The sequence below is a fragment of the Carcharodon carcharias genome, chromosome 7 (genome assembly GCF_017639515.1).
Source record: "Carcharodon carcharias isolate sCarCar2 chromosome 7, sCarCar2.pri, whole genome shotgun sequence".
NCBI lineage: Eukaryota > Metazoa > Chordata > Chondrichthyes > Lamniformes > Lamnidae > Carcharodon > Carcharodon carcharias.
The window spans coordinates 168,513,637-168,535,679 of NC_054473.1; the positions used below are offsets into that span (position 1 = coordinate 168,513,637).

Consider the following 22,043-nt stretch of genomic DNA (forward strand, 5'->3'; position numbering starts at 1 on the left):
CGGAAAGAGACAGACAACATAAAGATCGTTGTTAGAATAAACACATGCTGTTTATTTACAAACTAAACTCAGCAGCTACACTTGTGTGCTCGCAACTCAAAACTCTGTCTTCACTCTTCAGTGTCTAACTCAAGACTCTCCCAGAGGTAGCCTGTGCCACTCTGCTATTGGGTATTAAGATCATGTGATCTTACATTACAACACTTGTCTTCAAGATATATTACATATCGGATTACTGCACTATGAATGCACCCTTAAAGCATTTTATGTAACAATCTGCAAGAAAGGGACTTTAGCAAAAGTAATTCTCCTAGTATAGCTGAACCATTTTTTATGGACCTATCTTTCTCCCTTCCATATCATATGCAGATACATTGCATGCTGTAGGTTATGCTGTATAAAGACACCTCTGGTAATGCAAAACAAAAACAAAAATTGCTGGAAAGACTCAGCAGGTCTGACAGCATCTGTGGAGAGAAAGACAGAGGTAATGTTTCGAGTCTGTATGACTCTTCTTTAGAGCTAAAGAGAAGTAGAAATGTGGTGAAATGTATACAGTTTAAGGGGGCAGGACAGATGAAGCTGGATAGAAGGCCAGTGATAGGCGGAGGCAAAGGAGAGATTGCAAAAGATGTCATAAACAAAAGGTCGAAGGGGTGTTGATGGTGGTGATACTAGCTAAAGGAGGTATTAATGGTGACATTAAGAGTAAAAAGCAGGATGAGCAAGTGACAGATGGCCTAGTGAGGGTGGGGTGGGGGAAGGGGCCAGTGTTGGAAGAAAGGTTGAAATAAGCCAAAAGGTGGGGATAAAACAAAGAATGGAAATAAATTTTAAAAATAATAGAAATAGGTGGGGGGAAAATATATAAAAATTTAAAAATAAACATTGAAAAAAGGGGATTAAAAGGGGGTGAGGATGGACAAGAGAGTTCATGATCTGAAGTTGTTGAACTCAACGTTAAGTCCGGAAGGCTGTAAACTGCCTAATCGGAAGATGAGTGCTGTTCGAGTATATTTGTGTGTTTTACAGTAGAAGTAGAACCACTGTTTGGTTTATTAATATACAATATGTACACTCCTACTGTGCAGAGAGCATTACAATGAGTGAATAGTTGGGTTGTGGCTAAATGTGCATTTTCTTGCCGCTTGGTTGCTATTTCTGACGGTCAGTAAACAAATTTGATGGAGATAAAAATATATAGTATCCAGAAATTTGAACCGCTTGGTAGGTTAATAAGCGATGGAAACAGCTTCATCCAGAAGCAAAAACCGTTTGGATTAATAAAGAGACACACTACTGAGGCCTGTATTTTTGAATGCTTGTTTTAGAAAACAAACCTTGGCAATACTGGCTCTAAAATTTTTGCATTGAATCAAAAGGATCCAGATGTGTCTCAAACATAGAACGTGGCAATACAACTCTGTGTCAGGTCCTGATCTGATTCTCAAGCACACTAAAACCAAGTAATGTGAGAATCCTCCAAATCACTTCAAGTTCACATCAGTTACAGTACAGCTCCAGCATGGTACACAGCTGCATTTAAAAAAACAACTTTCAAAACTTTATATGGAACATTTTTAAATGCTAGGACAAAACTCTTGCCTCGCTAACCATAAAAATAAGCTCCTTGAAAAAAGTTCTTCATTGCAATCTCTCATATATGGTCTTTCAGTGATTCATGGAGGATGAATTATTTAGGTTCACCGTTAATAGTGCTTTGATGATACACATTGTTAATGCACCCCTGTGTTTGTGAGATTTAAGCTAGTCGGCATCGTAACAAGCCTCTACTGAGTGCACATCCCAGATGGCAAATACACTTCAGATTGGTAACTGCGGTATAACTGCAGCCAGCGTAACAGTGTGACCAAAAAGGGTTGTTACATCCTGTATCATGAACAGTTTCAATCTCTGCATGGCATCCGGAACACAAACTAATGGAACAATAAATCAGTTTGAGGAAGGAAAATATACTGAATCATTATTAACCAATAAAACAAATTAGCCAATTTAAATGTAGTCAATAACATTTTTTTTTAACAATTCAAGTTTTCCACCAATTATCAAGAATAAATAAAAGCTCAAAATAAATTTTAAAACTTTTACAAATTGTTGATCTTCACTATCATTTCAAGAGAATTGCAATAGAGACAGTCTCTGATGTTTGCACTTGAAGTAAGGGCTATATTAAAAGTACACAAGTGCTGGCATGTCCACATTTTTCAATCTATCTTGACCTCATCATAAAATCAAACCTAAACCACAAAGGCAAGTCACTATACTTCTGCAATGTTTTCATAACATTCTTCACTGAGTCTGCACATCTATCATTTTATTTTCATTATCTTTTCAAAGCAAAGACCGTTTTGTTACGGAGAGGGATGAGAGAGAAATGAAAACCTTGTGTACTTCCCTTACTATCTGTAATCGTTGTATTTTTGAAAAGGAAAATGTGGGTGCTGCTTAACCCAAGTGTACAGTCTATTTAAAAAAACCAGCAGCACGCTTTTCATGATGTAAATAGAGGATTATTTATTCACATATTCAGGCTGAATATTTAACACTACTTCATTCACTCACCACACAAATACAAACACACACACACAGTTGAGGAAAATACATTTAAAAAGGGGAGTGCATTTTTACAAATTACAGACAAAGGAATAGTTCACAAGATATACTTGCAACAAAGGTTCACCGAACTAATTCCTGTCCTATGGGAAAAGATTAAATAGACTGGGCCTTTATTCTCTGGAATTCAGAAGAATGAGAGGTGATCTCATTCAAACATACAAAATTATACAAGGTTCGACAGGGTAGATGCAGGAAGGATGTTTACCCTGGCTGGGCAGTCGGAAGCCAGGGGACACAGTCTCAGAATAAGGAGCAGGCCATTTAGGACTGAGATGAGGAGGAATTTATTCACTCAGAAGGTGGTGAGTATTTGGAATTCTCTACCCCAGAGGGCTGTGGAGGCTCAGTCATTGAGTATGTTCAAGACTGAGATTGATATGTTTCTACATATTAAAAACATCAAGAGCTACAGGGATATTGCAGGAAAATGGTGTTGAAGTAGATGGTCAGCCATGATCTCACTGAATGGTGGAGCAGGCACAAAGGGTTGATTGACCTACTGCTATTTCTTATATTCTTAAGTCATGCGATTTCCTAATCTCAGTGCGGGCCTGGTGAAGAAGGGTTTCATTTCCATTCTTGAAAGTGCAGCTAGGTGAATTCAATAACCAAAGTCAGATATCAAAGTCATTGCAGAGCCCGTCGAAGAGGTAGATTTTTCAGCAGGTCACACATGGTTAGTTGCTTGTAGCCTTATTAATTGGTTTTCTGCACTAGTGGACTTGAAAAGGAACAGGTTTGGAGACTTCAGGATGTTGCATTCTCCAATCCTAAGGCACAGATGCTGCTGCCTTTGCTGTTTTGGTGTGTTGTTTGCAGACTGACTGGTTTCACCCTAACACAGTCAGTAAAATTGGTTATCTAAAGACAGTATCGATCAGGTGACCACATGATTAATAATTCTATTATCCACTAAGAACGATTTGAAATTGGAAGCTGTGGCTACACAATGGGGAATGAATAGTGGCCATTCACACCTACTTATGATTTGACTGGTTTCTCTACAGCTGTCTTTGTTAAGTTTCAAACTCAGTGACAGTGGGCAGAATTTTCTGCCTGCTAGGTGGGTGGGCCCAACCCAATCTCCGGCAGGCTGGGAGCTGATCCCCGCTGGAGAAACGGGCCCCGCCGCCATTTTACGTGGGCTGGCCAATTGAGGCCCGCCCAGTGTGATGTCTGCCGGGAAGCGCTAAGTGCTCCCTGTGCAAGCGGGGGGGGGATTCCCCAAAAGTGAGAGTGAGCTCTTTCGCACATGCGCATGAAAGAGCGCACATCTCCCTGAGGCTAAGTACTGTCTCAGGAAGATTGCTGACACTTTTAAAGACGTTAAAAAGTAGAAAAAAAATCCTTAAAACATCCCCCTCATGTGACAATGTCACATGAGATGGGACATGTACATAAATTATACTAAAACTTTATTAAGCTGTTTAAAACCCTACATGAAACCTCATCCTGCTGGTGGATGAGGTTTCATGTTTTTTCTATTGCCCGCCATGGCTCCTGGCCTGCCCGCCAACCTTAAGGCAGGTCCTTTAATTGTTTTAATGATCTTGTCAATGGCCTTAATTGGCCACTCACAAGTCGGCGGGCGCACAATTGATTTTGCTGCGCCCCCACCTTCCTGAAAATTTAAATGGGGTGGGATGACATTGGTGGTTCCCCCCCACCCCCCCATGTCATCCCGCATCATTTTACGCATCGGTGAGCGGGCCCCGCCCTCTGCTCGCCTTCGGCAAAATTCAGCCCGGTAAGTCTAGAAATCCATAGATTTTGAGTTTCGGATAAGTTCACAAACAATTGAAGGTATGAATTCCACAAGCAGTTTTGTCTTGGTACTCCATTCAAGTGAGGTACTCCACCCGTGTCATTCAATTAGGAACTTTCCAGAGGCTTGAGATACTTCTGAGTCTGTGCAGAAGTTGCAAAAGTCACCTGGCCCTTGGCAGCCACGTCAGAAGCTTTTTAATGCCCGTTTTTATCAGAAAAGGCAGTTCAAGAAAATACAGTCCATGCTTAAAGCTATGAATATGTCATGCCTTTATTTGGCATGAAAATTTCTTTCATCATTTTAAACCTTTATTTCTTCCATATTTTCGAATCTTGCATTGGGAAGAGTCATCAATGCATAACTATAAACACAATTCAATTTGTGTTCTAAGTATGGAGTACACTCCAGGGGCTCGGTTTATGAATTCATACAGCATCTACAAAAAAAGGCTTCTGCATTCTGATAAAGCACACCATCAGGGAACCTATTGCAAAGCTAAAGAAAATTCCAATTTGTGAATGATTATAATTAACCTATGTTCCGTGGAATTGCAAAGCTTCATTGAAAATATGTAAAACTGCATTCATTAATGGAGGGTGAACTGTTTACATTTACAGTTAACAATGTTTTAGTACTACCGAAAAAGTACATTTTGTCAAAGTTTTTTGTTTTACACTCATCAGGACAATCGCAAGGGAAGCAACAACTTTATACTGTATGAGAAGAGAGTGCAGATTGGCTAGCAGGTGGACTCTGGTAGAGGCGATGCCATGGAGAATGCACCAGTTAATGGTGACTAACAGTTAACTGCCAAGCACTGTTTGAAATTTTAAACAAGACAGCTTGACTCTGATTGGTCAAGGCATGCTCAAGTTCTGTACCACAGAACAACTATAACAGTGCTTTGATATTCTTCTCTCAGCTGGCTGCAGATTCCACAAGAAGTGCAATAGGTGCGTTAACAAAGCTATTAATTTCTTTAACGTGTAAATGAAGTCTTGCTGAGAGAAAAAGAATCATCATATAATTGTATGCCCAACCACATTACTAATTGTGCTGGCTTTGATGTACAACAAAGATGAAGACATTTTAATGCAGCACTGAGCTTAGTAGACACCAAGAGCTTTATAGGTTTATGGCAAAAACTACAAAATACCAAAGGCAAAATTTTCCAGTTGTCTTATTTTAATGACCTTTTTGGAATAAAAGGATGGAGGAGCAGCGAGCAGAGAATTACCAGAAACAATACAAGGGATGAAGGGCTTCAGTTACGTGAAGAAACTTGAGAAGTTGAGATTGTTCTTCTTAGTGCAGAGGAGATCAAAGGGAGATTTAATAGAGATGGTTGCTTAAAATCGAGGAGGTTTTGGAAGAGTAAATAAGGAGAAACCATTCCCACGGGTGGGTAGGTCAACAATCAGAAGAAATAGATTTAAAGGTAATTGGCAAACGAAAGAGAGTGGAGAAGAAAAGAAAATTCTTGCACAGCTAGTTGTTATGATATGGAAAGCACTGCCTATAAAGGTGTGGAAGCAAATTTGATTGTAACCTTTAAAAGTGAATTGAAGAAATGCGTGAAAAGCAAGAAGAAATGCAGAGTGTTGGAGAAAGAGCATATTGAGACTAACTGGATATCTCTTTCAAAAAGCAACTTGCCTTTTTCTGTGCACACTGGTTAGGCTAATAGCTGAACTCGGTTACTCAGTAGACACCCTGACTAAAAAAATATCAGCAGTATGACTTACAATACTATCTGTGCTTAAGGAGCCTGGGCTAACAAACGTGATCCTGCTGACCATACAGAGTTCTACTCCAACTTACACAGGTAAGGTAAAAGCAAAATCATATTCCTCAGCAAATCAACCTAAGGTGAAACAGCATTCAAAACTAACTAAATGCATACTCAAGGCCTCACGAAAAGAAATCTCTGATGCTTTCCTTGAGATGGCATCAGGGTTAATTGAACTGCCACATTCTACAGGATGAAATGCCCCCGCAATTTGCTTTTCAATTCAAGACAAAGCAAGGCAATGCTTTCTGTGGAAAAGTTTCATGTTGCTTCTAGTTCCAGAAGAGGACTAGACTGTGCAACAAACGTGCATTAAACTATTAGGAATCTACATACAAAGTGATCTCAAACGGGATCACCAAGGGTCTGCAATGCTTAATACAGCAAAGGGAAGATTTCACATATCACATCTTCTCAAGCATCACATATTTCAAATTGACCTATTAACTGCGTTTAATAGTTACATAAAACCCATTATTGAATGTATAGTGCCTGTTTGGAATGCAGAACATACCAAAAAGAATGCGAACAAGCTCGAAAGCAGTCAGAAATGAGCACTGAAACTGATCCAAAGTAACACATACCAATGTTATTCTGACATAATCAAAAACTGAATATGTGTTCCCTTGCTGAAAGGTGGAAAAAGCTCTGTCTAGAATTTGCTAGAAAACTCTTGAATCCCACCTCCCATTGCCACCATCTCTTGCCACAACCACATGAAAGTAAATGTGCAATGGAATTAGGAAGAAAAGACGCTATTCCAAATAAGATATAGAACAAATAGACTATGTTGCAGCTTTTGCTATGCCCATTGGCAATGCTCTTTACTTGTACCTTTTAAGATTAGATTTCCTTCTTTGAAACATCAAGTAACATTTTTTATGTCAGAAAAATTTGTCTGCATGAGTTTTAAGAATTCTGGCTCTCTAAGGGATGAAGAACATTTTTCTCTGAGGAAGCACCAGGCACCATAACAAATTCTCACATAATTACAATGACCTTTGAAATCATTAGAACTGAAAGGTCATTGGCATGAAATGTTAACTCTGTTTTTCTCTCCAGAGATGCTGCTTGTCCTGCTGAGTATTTCCAGCAATTTCTGTTTTTATTTCAGGTTTCCAGCATCCACAGTATTTTGTTTTTGTATTACTTTGACTTTTACTTGTTAGGTCTGGCATTAACAAGGCAATAAAAGCCTTAAAATGGGGTCTAGCCTTACCGCCCCATTAACCCTGATGATGTGGCTGGTGCCATTTTGAAAGATACCTGAGGGTCACAATACTTGCCTGTTTCAGAACTGGCCCTTCGTAATAAACAAATAGAGGAGTCCTAGGACCCCACTGAGTGTCATTTTAAGCTCAAACTCTTTGCAGCGTGTGCAGTTCTAAAGGATATGGAGCCAAAGTGACCAAGCAAAGGTAATCTGGCCCAGTGTCACTTTGGAATCCCTGCTCAGTGATCCCACTGCACTTTCCTTACTGCTGGCCTTGGCAGAGCAATATTAACAGAGTTTAATAGGGCAAGCTGAATTGAGATGGCCGTTTTGCACTCCGCAGCTTGCCAGCCTAATATAAATGAGGCCTAGATCTAAAAATGCCAGCAATAAAGGCAATCTGGAGAGGGGGCGGTGGTGGGGAAAATCATAATTCAAATCAACTTGCTTTACAGTTGCATCAGCAAAGACCACAAACTGCCCAGTGTGTGGCATTAGCAAATTTTAAATCTACAGGAAAAACTTCTTTCGCCCTTACCAAGCTCAGACTATGCTTAAGAAAGAAGGTCATGTAAATGTGAAGAACTCAAATTAATTATAACTAGCTTCAGAAGTATACTAAGTTACAATAATAGCTTGTAATTATATTGTATGATGTCCCAAGGCTCTTCACAGGACTAAAGCCTTACATTGAGCCACATAAAGACACTTTGGCAGATGACTAAAAGCTTGGTCAAAGAAGAAGGTTTCTTAAGAGCATCTTATTGAAGGAAAGATGGGTAGGGAGACAGAGAGGTAGAGAAACAGAGGGTTTTAAATTCCAGAGCTTTAGAGCATTGGCAGCTGAAGGGTTCGGGTTAGTGATTAAAATAGGAGATGGTCAGAATTGGAGGAGCACAGATATCGGGCAGTTATAGGTCTGGAGGGGATTATAAAGATGCAGAGAGTTAGTGTGTAAACAAAACCATAGAGGAATTCAATGAGAATTTTTAAAAATTGAGCCCGTTACTTAACTGAGAGCTGGTGTAGGTTAGCAAGCACAAAGGTGGTGAGTGAACAGCTCTTGGTGCAAGTTAGAACACAGGCAGCAGAGTTTGGACGGCCTCAAGTTTACAGAGGAAAAAACATGGGACTCTGGCTAGGTGTGTGTTGATGAGTTGGGTGCATGAAAATAAAGCTGGAAAATGGCTTCATATTCACAACGCCTTCTGTCTTATCAATAGTCACATTATGTGTAGCTGCTGACTGCTACATATATTAGAAAGCTGAACAGATAGTTATTAAAATTGTATTTCAAACTGGGTGACATGTTGATTGAAGATGTAGGTTATACAGGCAATGTAGCATCCCACACCTCAACATCTGTAGCAACAGCATTGTTTGAACAAATTCATCAAAATGCACAGAAATCTGAATTTATCAACACAGAAGCCAGTCATAGAATTAAAAACACACAAAGGTTCAGGCTGTAAAATTAGGGGAAGATAAATTAGAACAGTGCTGGAATTCATCTATTGTGGTATGGCAAAAGACATGATGACAATAACTCTACTTGCAAAGCAGTAAAACTAATGAGGCATGCTCCACCAAGCTTTCAAGCCTTTGTAAGGCTTGGAAAAACAAGCATTTCCATGCCAACTCAGGTATACCTGTTATAAGGCATGTGCAAATCTCATCTTGCTTTAAGAATAAGATACACATATGAACAAACAAAATGAGCTTTGAAACACATTCCACAACTGCCTTAGGAAAATCCATAACATCAGACGACAGGGCAAGTTCAAGAATACAAAAGCTCAAGGAAAACTGCCCTGTAACCCAATCAGACGCTGATACCCTATAGCAGCTCAGAGTGAATTCCAGAAAGCCAAACGAAATCATGGCCTGTAAAACTGCAGAGAGCCAAGTTAGTTCAAAATTTAGATGGATAGGTTTAATCAAAAAAGATGCTGAACCCACAGTGGATATTTTCTTGCCAATGTCTGCTAATTAGAAGAATCCAAGGCCAAACTCCTCAGTCTCAGAAGTAAAGGAGAAAAAATTACAACAAATTCATTGTGGACAATCAAAATGAAATTTTCCCAAATGGAATTGAGCTAAATATTCAGAAACCAGTTAACTCCATCATATTTGTGCCATAACCACAGTAACCGATTCAGGCTTTAATTTCACAAGTAATAAGCTATTTCACCTCACCACTGAAGAGGTTCCTAAAGAAATTCACACAGACCAGACACCGGCCAGAATTTTCTGCCTGTCGGGCAGGTGGGCCCGACGCAATCTCTGGCAGGCGGGGAATCGATCCCCGCCAGAGAAGCGGGCCCGCCCAGCGTGATGTCCGGTGGGAAGCGCTATGCGTTTCCTGTGTGGGCAAGGGCGGGGTGGGGGGGGGGGGGGGATTCCCCAAAAGTAAGAGTGCGCACTTTCTACGCATGCACATGAAAAAGCACACATCTCCCTGAGGCAAAGTGCTGCCTCAGGGAGATCGCTTACACTTTGAAAAATATGAAAAATAGAAAAAAAAATCCCTAACATCCCCCTCATGTGACAATGTCACATGAGATGGGACATGTTCATAATTTACATAACAATTTTATTAAACTTTTTAAAGCCCTACATGAAACCTCATCCCACCTGTGGATGAGGTTTCATGTTTTATCTATTTGCCGGGGCTCCTAACCTGCCCACCAACCTTAAGGTTGGACGGGCAGGGCCTTTAATTGTATAACTGGTCCTGTCAATGGCCTCAGTTGGCCACTGACATGTCGGCGGGCCCGGAGCTGATCTTGCTGCACCCCCGCCTTCCCGAAAATTTAAATGGGGCGGGATGACGTCGGGGGTTCCGCCTGACGTCATCCCGCGTCATTTTACATGTCGGCAAGTGGGCCCTACCCCCTGCTTGCCCACAGCAAAATTCTGCCCAATGTCTTTCTCTATACACTTCAGGTTCTTGATATCACCTCCATTTCCAAAAAACATAATCACCAGTAAGCCATCTAGATAGAAAACAGCCTATCAAAGATGAAAGGCCTGCATGTAGACATAGAAAACTCTTGGTACCAAAATAAAATTCTTCTTCAAAGAGTCACCATTGGTATTTGAATAGCCAGGCGACAACATAAATTCTGAGGACTGAAACCTTCACTGAGTCAATGCTCTAGGAACACAAAAACATTTAGGAAAAATTTTCCTTGACCTTCTTCCCAATCTGACAGTAAAGGATAATCAGTATTTCAGACACTCACATTACAATCATCCAGATATCAAAAATCTCGGCTTGAAAGAGATCACTAGACTCCTCTAGAATGTCAAGAAAGTGAAGACTGGCATCAAGGGGCTCATGCTACCAAAGAAACAAACTTTGGCTTCTACTACCAAACAGTATAAGCCTGGACAACTCTACTGTCACAGACTAAATCCCCCTTCAGACCAGCTACTCAGTTATGAAGCAAGAAAGCTAGTACACATCCATTTTATACTCCTGCTCAGAAACTACTGGGCCACAATCTGTCCACTAATATTCCTCACTTGAGGAGCTGCGCAATTCTGAAAACACAACTTTTACATTCTGGTGGAATAACAGTGACACCTATGTGTTCAACTATCCTGAGAGTAACTATTTTGATGGTTATGAATTTTGGTTTGACAAGGAGCTATAAAGGCTTTCACAAATGAACTATGAAGCCATTAAATTTTAGGAATCTGAGGAAGAAAAATGGTAACTCCAATGTTCTTCAGAAATGTTGTACGATAAATTTCACAATCCACTTCAGAGATTAAGGAGTTTTTTTGAAAATTACAGGAGTTAAGAGCTCTCTCATTCTGCATTGAACAATGAAGCTCCTTTATACCCATTGGAGGGAGTAGTTTCTTTTATACTATGCAAGTTGGAAGAATCTTCCCTCTGATTATGGATTTGGAAATGAGCCATGGTAGTGGACTGAAGAATAGTGAAAAAACCTGCAGCAGTTCAAATCAAACAGTGCAAAACCATTTCTACTAAAGTCATGTGATTTGATCAGTGGCAAACAACATCCATCACTGACATCCCTGACAATTAAAAGCTCAAAAAAACTGAAGAAAGGGGGCTCTCTGGGGGTGTGTTCCACTACAGGAACACATCTTAGAACTGAAATGGTTGCTGAAAATCGATTTCAGTGACTTATAGCCATCCTCACAACCTATGAAATATTGCTACCTTGTAATTGGCTTACCTTTTAACACATTATTATTATCACTCAAATAGTTTTTATTGTATTTACAACAGCCTAGTTAAAAGCAATTTGTGTATATGCAAAGCAATTTCACCTTTACAATAACTCAAAACTGGGCAATGGTGTTAAATAACATGTTGAATTCAGTCAGGCATCTAAGATGATTTTTGAGGACGTAGCCTCATGCAACTTTGGTTTCAAGAGGGTATTTCTATATCTACAGCAGACTGTTGGGTTCAAAAGCATTGAACAATATCAGTGACAAATTCTTTCACGTAAAATTCTTTGTTCACTATTTTACAACATAGCATTAACCCATTCAAACTAAAGAATAAACTTGCATTTATAAAAGTATCTCCCCACAATACAAAGTGGTTCACAGTCAGTGAATTGCTTTGAAATGCAGTCACTGTTGTTAAACAGGTATGGGGGCGGTGACCATTGGCTGGATATTAAAGGGTGAGCACTCCTCCACCAGCCTTGGAAGCCATGACTGAATTTTACGTTGTTCAGGTAATTGGTTGTCTAAAGTTGCGGATTCCGCACCTCTGACACAGGATTGCTGCCTCCAAGAGTTGCTGGACAATTGGAGGTCAGCAGCTCTTCAGCGCCACTTAGAGTGCTGGCCACTGCTGGAATGCAGCAGGTCCTGTACCAGGGACCATCAAGGAGGCCTGGATAAAGTTAAGCGGCATTATGGATTGCCACAGCCAATCAGGAAGGCCCTATTGAGAGGGATGTTTGGTGGGGGGGGATTCAATTGTGAGAGATGGGGGGGGGGAATCTTCCAGTGGGGGTGGCCCTCCACGGGCCACAGGGTGCCTGATTAGAAAGGATCTGAGCCCTTAGGGAGGCCAGGTTTTACTGGGTTGGGTGACCTCCCCAGATGGGGAGGTGCACAGCCACTGAAGAGGCCCTTAAGTAGCCATTAAACGGTCATTTAAGGGATTCAATTGGCCTAGGAGTTGGCGAGCAGCCCGCAACCTTCCCTGCCACTGGTAAAATCCCAGCGGCAGCAGGTAGCTAACAGGTATGGCACTCCCCACCATCCCACCGATTTTACGCCCCCCTTCCTCCAAGCTTACTCTTGGGGATCCAGGAGTGGGGGGTTAGGGGCGCAAGGGGTCATAAAATTGCAGCTGAGATGAATGACCAATTATTCTGTTATGGCATTGTTTACTGAGGAGTAAATGTTGCTCAAAAACCAGGAAAACTTCCTTCTCCTAATGGTGCAATGGGACCTTTTACAGCTACCTGAATCAGAGCTGCTGTTCCCTCAGACATGTTCCACTGACATGGTACTTTGAAAGGGAACACTGGAGGTCTGGAGAAATAGTAATGTTAGGCAGATAGACCCCGGTCATTATCATTTCACTGATTCCTGAACCTCTGGCCCCAGGTATCAATGGAATGGCTGGTCTAAAAGGCAACTTATCAGGTTCTGAAAGCTTCAGGACATGATCTGGAAATTATAATCTGAGGCATTTTCAATCCATCCCCATTTGATTCCAGGACTTTAGCTGCAGTCTGTAATTCAGACTGGGATCTGCTGTAGATTCCAACAAATTTTCCCTCACATCATTAATACCTGTGAAGAGGACAATGTTCTGCACTGTTAGCACAAAGCACAGCTGTGTAGGTTCAACCAGCTTCCCCAGTGCTGCGCACCCTCATGGGTATGATGAAATTTAATGCAGCAAAAGTGTGACATGATACACTTTGGGAGGAAGAATGAGGAAAGACAATATAAAATAAAAGATAAAATTCTAAAGGGAATGCAGGAGCAGAGGTACCTGGGGGTTTATGTGCACAAATCATTGAAAGTGGCAAGTCAGGTTGAGAATAAGGTTAATAAGGCATATAGGATGCTGGGTTTAATAAATAGAGGCTCCAGTACAAAAGCAAGGAAGTTATGATGAACCTTTAGAAAACACTCGTTCGGCCTCAACTGGGTTATTGTTTCCAATTATTGGCAGCACACTTTAGAAAGGATATGAAGGTGTTGGAGAGGGTGCAGCAAATGATTTACAAGAATGGTTCCAGGGATGAGGGACTTCAATTAAGGAAAGGCTGGAGAAGCTGGGCTGTTCTCCATTACAGCGCAGGGTGATAGGATATTTTATAGAGTTGTTCAAAATCATGAGGGATCTGGACAGAATACACTAGGTAGGGGGAAATTTCCCATTGGTGAAAAGGTCAAGAACCAGAGGACACTGATTTAAAGTGATTGTCAGAAGAACCAGAAGCAGCATGGGGAAAAACTTTCCTATGCAGCATATGGTTAGGATCTGGAATGCGTTGCATGAGAATATGGTACAGGTAGATTTAATCTGAGATTTCAAAAGGAAATTGGCTAATTATCTGAAGGGAGAGTATAGCAGCGCTACACCGAAAAGGACGAGCTGAATTCCTCCTGCAGAGAGCTGGCATGGACACATATGAACATATGAACTAGTGGGCCATTCGGCCCTTCGAGTCTGTCCTGCCATTCAATAATATGTTGGCTGATCTGACTGCAACCTCCCACCTATTCTCGTAACCTTTCACCCCATTGTTTATCAAGAATCTATCTACCTCTGCCTTGAAAACATTCAGACTCTGCTTCCAGTGCCTTTTGAGGAAGGGAGTTTCAAATCCTCACTGCCCTCCGAAAAAAAAATTATTCTCATCTGTGACTAAAATGACCGACCCCTTATTTTTAAACAGTGACCCCTAGTTCTAGATTCTCCCACACGAGGAAACATCCTCTCCATATCAACACGATGGGCTGAATGGCTCCTTCCCTGTTGTAAGAATTCTATGATTCTCTATTCCTCAAACATCCTTCTTCTCAGGCAAATGCCTATGAATTCTGGGTCCCACCACTCCGAATTCCTACATCACCCATTTCGACAGAAACATTAACCCATTCAAATTTAGTTAATATAATAAAATAATTTCACATGAACGTGTTAACAAACATTATTAATATACCATACTAATGTTTGTACGTATTTGCACTTAGGTAGGGACTTTATAGCACAAGCTAATTAATGGGCAAGAATTTCCTAGAGGGAGGCATCCTGCAGCATGTCCCCCGAGCTTGATTTCTGTTTTCTTACCCTTCAGCTCGAAAAATTATTGCACCACAAATTGCTGGAAATGCAAACTGATAACAGCAGTGAACACAATGGGCCATCTGGGACCTTGGTGAACGATGGTACTAAACAATCTGTCCCCTTAAACAACGGGATTTAAGGATAGAGAAAGAAACAGAAGAATGGAGAGGGAAATAGGGTGAATTAGAATTAGATACCGAAAAACAAATAAAGTTAGGGGGAAAAAATGATTGGATTAAGAGGGAGGACAGAGATAGGAAAAGTAAGAAAAAATTACATTTATAATTTTAAAATCTAAGAACAATTTACTATCTGGAGGAATGAGACTTCAAATGTTCCTTTATTCGGCCAGGGAGGCTGGGTGGAATTTAATGCCCTCCCCGTGGCGAGTTTGGTGACAGAGAGGACATTTAATCAGGTGGGTGGTTGCAGCACGTGGACCCCAGCATCTTCCTGCTGCTGCCCTGATTAAGTCCATCATGGGAAGGCTTGCGGACAGCCTTCCTGCCCTACTGTCTATGAAGGCCCTTAGTGGATAATTAAAATCCATTTAAGGGCCTCATCCCACACCCACTGGTATTCACCCATGGGGACTTGTCATGCAGGAATACCCGAAAAGTAAACCCTCTAATGCATTAGCTAAGTCATTCATTGTGGGACACCACTAATCATCTCGTTCCAATTCAAGTACAAATCCATTATCCTTACTCTCTGTTTCTACCACTTAACTAATCTTATAACCAGATCAATAATTTACTGTCAATCCTATGAGAGACTGTCTTCTCAAAGTCTATATAAATCATATCCATGGCACTTCTGTCTATTACTTTAGATATTTCAGTATGTAACACATGATGTACCCTTTACAAATCCATGTTGGCTCTCTAATCAGCTCAAATTTCTTTAAGTATTTAGGTACATAATTATAAATTCTAATAACTTGCCTACATCAAATGTTAGACAGATTTATAATTTGCTGGCTTCCCTCTTATTTCCTTAAATAATGGAGATATGTTTGCAATTTTCCAATCTAAAGGGATAAGTGTTGAATTGTGCGTGCTTTGGAAGATTATGGCTAAAGCACTTGCAATTTCCTCACCTATTTCCTTTAAAACCTTGAGGTGGAACCATTAGGTCCAGGGATTTGTCATCTGTAATGCCATTTTTTTTTCTAATACTGTTCTCTTACTTACAACAAACTGAAGGATGTTGCAGTCCTTGATTCACTATTCATTATCCTGGAAGGTCAGGGAGATTCTCTTCCTCTACTGTAAAGACTGATACAAAGCAATTGTTCCACAAGCCTGCCAGTTCCTTACTTTCATTGCAATATTACCCAAATTTGTGTTTAAAGGGCCCACAGTACTCTTAACTATCATATTCTAATATAATTGTTCTTACTTTGCATTAATCTTGATGTTCCTCAAGTTTCTATTCATACTTTGTTATTGCTGAAAAATAGTTTTGTTATCGAAGCTTTTAGACTTGAACTCTTCAGGATAGTTCACAAAAATACCAATGTCAGGGGAAACATCAAACTTATACTGTATGAGAAAAGAGTGCTGATTGGTTGGCAAGTGGCCTCTCGATTGGTCGAGGCATTGCAATTTAGAATGCACCAGTGAACAAATGGTGGCCCCCTGAGCAATTTGCTCACCACGCAAGCTTGATGCTAAAATATGGCGCATCAAAGGCATCCTGTGGGATAATGGCTACCCTGATCAGATCATTTTGCACAGTATATCGAGAAATTTGGCCCTGAAACGTGACAAAGGCAAGTTATCTCAAAAATTTGAGCAACAGGTGAAGCTAGCAGTTTCACATAGTTACAATTGTCACAAAACTACCATATTTTTCATATTATTGTGGGGCATTGTAAAGTAGGCTTATATTGTGTGTGGGGATGGTTCTGTCGGTGTGGCTGATTTAATTCAATTAGAGTTGGATAGGTTGCAAGGTTGAAATTATCAAGAGTTAGGAGTAAAAAGGGTATTTGAAATGCTGATGAGAACTAGGGTATGAATGGAATTGCATTTTAAGATAATTGGAGAGGTGTTGTTTTTAAAGAAACATGATAAAGTTTTACAACTGAAAGGATAAATAGGGTAAGGTTATTACATTTGTTTTTCCCAAAAGGAGAAGGCCATATTGACAACATGAAAGATTGTTACGGGGAAAGTAAATTCCAAAAACATATGGGAACAATGGGATTTACAGATTAAAGAGAGAGAAATATATTTAAAGGGTGAAAAGTTGTATCAGGAGCAGCTGTGTAAGATCTAAAAGATACGTCATGTGTAACAGACATGGGAAAACACCTCTAGCCACTTTGGAGAAGTCTGCTGTTGCAGTAACCAAAGCTGTGTTAAAAGCCTTTGGAATTCCACTGTTCAGTGGGTACTGTGGTAACCTTGCTGGATGCCTATCTAAATTTAAAATCTATTTTGGACTGTTACCTTAAAGGTGCTGTGTAGTTGGGAGTCCGTTTGATTAGAAATGTTGAGATTTATTATAATATTAAGTATTGGTGTAACTGTAATCTTGTATAGGTGTTTTAATTCCTTTGTTAATAAATGTTTTAATTTAGTTTTTAAAATATCAAAGGTGTGAGTGGACTTATTACTTCAGAATTCAGTGCACAAACTCTCTTATAATAAATACAAATCGCCAAACCATTGTGATAGAGTGGCGAAGTTTCCCTTGTGGATTTGGTCAACCCTGCAAATACTACCTGTCATATCATGACACTATGCAGTAGCAACACGATTGGTATAAACCACTAACAGGATGCTGCCGTCTAGCCAAAAAGACGCTCTGCCTATCACACAAACAAGTAATGTGGTATATGAATTTCAGTGCCAGTGTGATGCTAGGTAAGTAGGTCTTACGTCCCAGAAACTGGCAGATTGTATCAAACAGAACATCCCAACCGCTGTTTGCAATGAGCAAGGTACATACCGTACCCAATCAGCCCATGCTTGCAAAACTCAAAAGCAGTGTCCAACAGTAGATGTGATTCCACGATTGGACAACGTTTGCTAAATAATCCTCAATGTACTACAAATTACACTGTCAACCAATTTAAGGCTGGTAGTCAGGCTCGCAATGTGGCACATTTGTGTATACTGGAAGCTACATATATTAATACAGAGGGCTCTGTTCTTTGCAGACAGAAAGAACATGTACACACATCGCACCTGTTTCAGCTAAACAATGTAAGTGACAGCCATTTGCTGGTTCATTCCTCAGGGCAATGCCTTGACCAATCAGAATCAAGCTGCCTGGTTTAAACTTTTTAAAAACGCTTGGCAGTTAACTGTCAGTCACCATCTCCAGGGCAACACCTCTGCCAATCAAGAGTCCATCTGCCAACCAATCAGCACTCTCCTCTCATATGGTATAAATTTGTTGTTCCCCCTGTCATTGGTATCCTTGCGTACTGATCAGTGCAAGATGAAAAGCTTCGACAAAAAAAATTTTTTCAGCAAGTTCTGCACTACCAACATATTTTATTCTTGTAGATCTCACTATCTTTTTTTTACCTTCCTTTGCTGCTCTTTATATCAATCTCAGTCCCCTCAACATAAGCCACATTATACATGCTTGGTAAAGAGCCCGAGCCCAGGCCCATAAGTAGATTATGTAAATGGAGATTGTTCAACAGCTGGACAGAACTGTTAACTTTGCTTGATTGACATTTTAGTGTCAATTGTTCTTTCTGTGATCTTTTTTGTCAATGTCTCAATGTTTATTTGCACAAGATTAAGAGGTGTGAACTGCTTAAAATTTCTGTTATTGATACTTCAATGATCTGCTTGATTTAAATTTTAATATGGTAGCTGAGACACCATTTTCCCCCCCATTGTTACTATAGGTTACTATTGGTTCTGTACATGGTGCATCCTGGGTGAACTGGCATGAAAGTGCCATGAGTTGGCATAGGAGATTTAAGGGGCCATGGGGAGTGGGTGGAGAGCATGAGTTGGCATGGGGGCATGGAGTTGACATGGGGAGTGGATCAGGAGAGCGGTGGGATGTAAGGATGAGGGCTAGAGGGCCTAAAACGTCAACAAACAACTGAGACAATCCCAGAGAACCAAGACGGGCCTTACACCAGCCCGCCTTGACACTTGGCTGCCCCTTTGGCCACCTCCGGGAGAGGGTGGGGGTGATGGTGGGTAACTCTATTCCAAACCCGGTCTCCTGGAGTGAAAATTGGGTCTGACAGGGCACTTTCTACAGAAGCAGGTCCATTGAGCTGGGAAATTTCCTGGCTTAAACTATCTGTCTTGGAGATGAAAATCTAATCCCAAGTCTCAGAAGGTGTTATGAATATCAGGTTTTATAAGCAGATATACTTTAAGCTGTCTCATTAATTCCAAGATAGAATTGAGCTGGGGATCTAGGGACTAGCTAATTAGCACTTCTACCTGGTAAAAAAGCCCATATGATTAACATTGCCTCAAGAGGGGAAGAGTCCATAGAAAGTCATTGCAGTATCAAGTTACAGGATTTCTAAAATATCCCCGAATGTCACAGGCAGGTCAGCCTGCAAGAATCAGAGAGAGGCAAGGAGAGACAGTGAGAGTAAGAGAGTCAAATGGAGGAAACTTTCCTTTGGAGTATAATTTGCCTATGGAATAGTATTTAGACAAAGTTGCTTTTAGTTAAGTGATCCTCCATTCAGTCCCTGGAAATTCAAATATCTTTTTACAAGTTATTGGTCCCTAAGGGAATCATAACAAACTGTAATTTTACCCAATTACCGTTCTGACCAGTTTGCTGACCTCCATCCATATCCCATTCTGTTAAAATTAGCTTTGACAAAATCCAGATCTTAGCAATTGTGTTAAGTTTCTGTTTCTCATGCCTAACATTGGATTCTAAATCCCAAATATGCTAAGATAAATGTTTCTGTGCCGTAAAGATTTATTAAACTGACTCATTACTGAATCTAGCTAAGCTGCTCTCATTGGTTCTGGAATATATTTCTTAGAAAAAAAAGGGTCCTCACACAGTGAAATACAAGTTCTAACTTTCCACAGTGAAATTAAATTTGTTTTAAAAGTGCAAATTTAACAATTTTTTGAAACTCATGAGGAAGACTGATGGCAAGCTCCGGCTTCTGCGAAGCTAATGATAGAGTGACAAATTTTCCAGCAATTTGTGGTGATTTCCAACTCCTGGCATAGCTCCTCCTTGTCACAAATTGCTGTTTCTTTTTCCACAAAGTATGATGTGCACCTTAAACTCACTGTTATTCTGACAGCTAATTATGGACCATTAATATTTTTGGTAACTGGCCATTTCTATACCCCTACTCCTTGCACATCAGTGTCTGGTTTCTAGAATGACTGGGTGCACTCCACACCTCTCAGTTTCAGCGGTGGTTCTGTTGGTAGCATTCTTGCTGCTGAATCAAAAAGTTCAGGGTTCAAATCCCACTCCAGGAATTGAGCACACACAAAAAAATCAAGACTGTGCAATACTGAGGGAGTGCTACAGGTGCTCCCTTTCAGGTGTACAGTAATGTTTAATTGAGGCCCCATCTGCCTGCTTGGGTGGATGTAAACGGTCCCTTGGCACTATTTTAAAGAGCATGGGGAGTTATCCCTGGTGTCCTGACCAATATTTATCCCTTAATCAACATCACAAAAATAGATGATCTTGTTGCTGTTTACAGTAATGTCAACTTAGCTACCGAATTTCATACAACACTATCAACATCCTGGAGGTTACCATTGACCAGAAACTGAACTGGACTAGCCATATAAATATTGTAGTTACAAAAGCAGGTCAGAGGCTAGGAAACGTGCGACAAGTAACTCACCTCCTGACTCCCCAAAGTCTGTCCACCATCTACAAGGCATAAGTCAGGAGTGTGATGGAATACTCCCCACTTGCCTGCATGAATGCAGCTCCCAGAACACTCAAGAAGCTTGACACCGTCCAGGACAAAGCAGCCCGCTTGATTGGCACATCCACAAACATTCACTCCATCCGCCACCAATGCACCGTAACAGCAGTGTGTGTACCATTTATAAGATGCACTGCAGGAATCACCAAGGCTCCTTCGACAGCACCTTCCAAACCCACGACCACCACCATCTAGAAGGATAAGGGCAGCAGAGAGATGGGAACACCGCCACCTGGAAGTTCCCCTCCAAGTCACTCACCATCCTGACTTGGAAATATATCGCCGTCGTCGCTTCACTGTCGCTGGGTCAAAATCCTGGAACTCCCTCTCTAACAGCACTGCAGGTGTACCTACCCCACAGGGGCTGCAGCGGCTCAAGAAGGCAGCTCACCACCACCGCCTTCTCGAGGGCAACTAGGGATGGGCAATAAATGCTGACCCAGCCGGCGAAGCTCATGATCCCGTGAATTAATTATAAAAAAGATAGATATATATATATATATACATATACATATATATATACTTCATTGGCTGTAAAGCACTTTGAGAGGTTCAGTGGTCGTGAAAGGCGCTATATAAATGCAAGTTATTGTCCCCCCCACCCACTTACCCTCAGCTGCGGGCTGTCTGCTGTTTTAGATTCCAGGGACCGTAGGAGATCCGCCCGCAGGTCAACAATAAACTTCACTCCGCCCTCCAGGCGGCTGATGTGGTTGACGAGCAATTTGTACCGAGGAGTCAGCGAGTGTCGCAGCCGGTCCTCGGCCTGCAGCAAAGCGCCCAGGTCCCGGCCCCGGGCCTCAGTCACCCGGCCGCACAGCTCGGACACCAGGCCGTGCTCGGCGCCGTACTCGGCCGCCAGCTTGGTGAGGAAGGCCGGCCTCCCGGCGGCTTCCAGGCCCCGGTAAAACTGCACGAACTCCCGGCTCGGCCCCTCCAGCAGCGCCGGCGGCTTCTCCCGCGTCTCGTAGGGCGGCAGGGCCGCCACGGTGCGGCGGAGGATGTCGTCCATGTCGGGGCCCCGGGAGGAGGAGGAGGAAGACCAGCAGCGGCCGGGGGCCAAGCTGCCCCGGCGGAGGATCAGCAAAGCCGCCGCCTTCTGGCGCTGCGCCCACAGCAGCGGCCAACGCACCATCTCGGGGCCGAGCTGCCGCTCCCACTGCGCCCGGCCTGGGCCTGGCCCCGCTCCCGTTACCCTGGTAACGGCGACCAGTTCAGGCCGGCTCCCAGGGTTAGAGGGAGAAGGTATGGGGGCCGGGGTCATCTACCGTTCCTCCACCCCTCCCCCACCCCTACCCTACCCTTCCCTTCCTCCACCCCTCCCCCACCCCTACCCTACCCTTCCCTTCCTCCACTCCTCCCCCACCCCTACCCTACCCTACCCTTCCCTTCCTCCACCCCTCCCCC

General features: G+C 41.8%; 1 protein-coding gene across 1 annotated transcript in view; it reads right to left on the reverse strand.

The window, feature by feature from the left end:
• Nucleotides 1-21,933, reverse strand: part of mlycd (malonyl-CoA decarboxylase) — a 48,365-nt gene extending 26,432 nt beyond the window's left edge. The window contains exon 1 of the mRNA XM_041191919.1: nt 21,247-21,933. Within this exon, the coding sequence (XP_041047853.1) occupies nt 21,247-21,900 (654 nt within the window). The 5' untranslated portion in view covers nt 21,901-21,933. The remainder of the gene's footprint in view (nt 1-21,246) is intronic.
• Between the last annotated feature and the right edge of the window lie 110 nt (nt 21,934-22,043).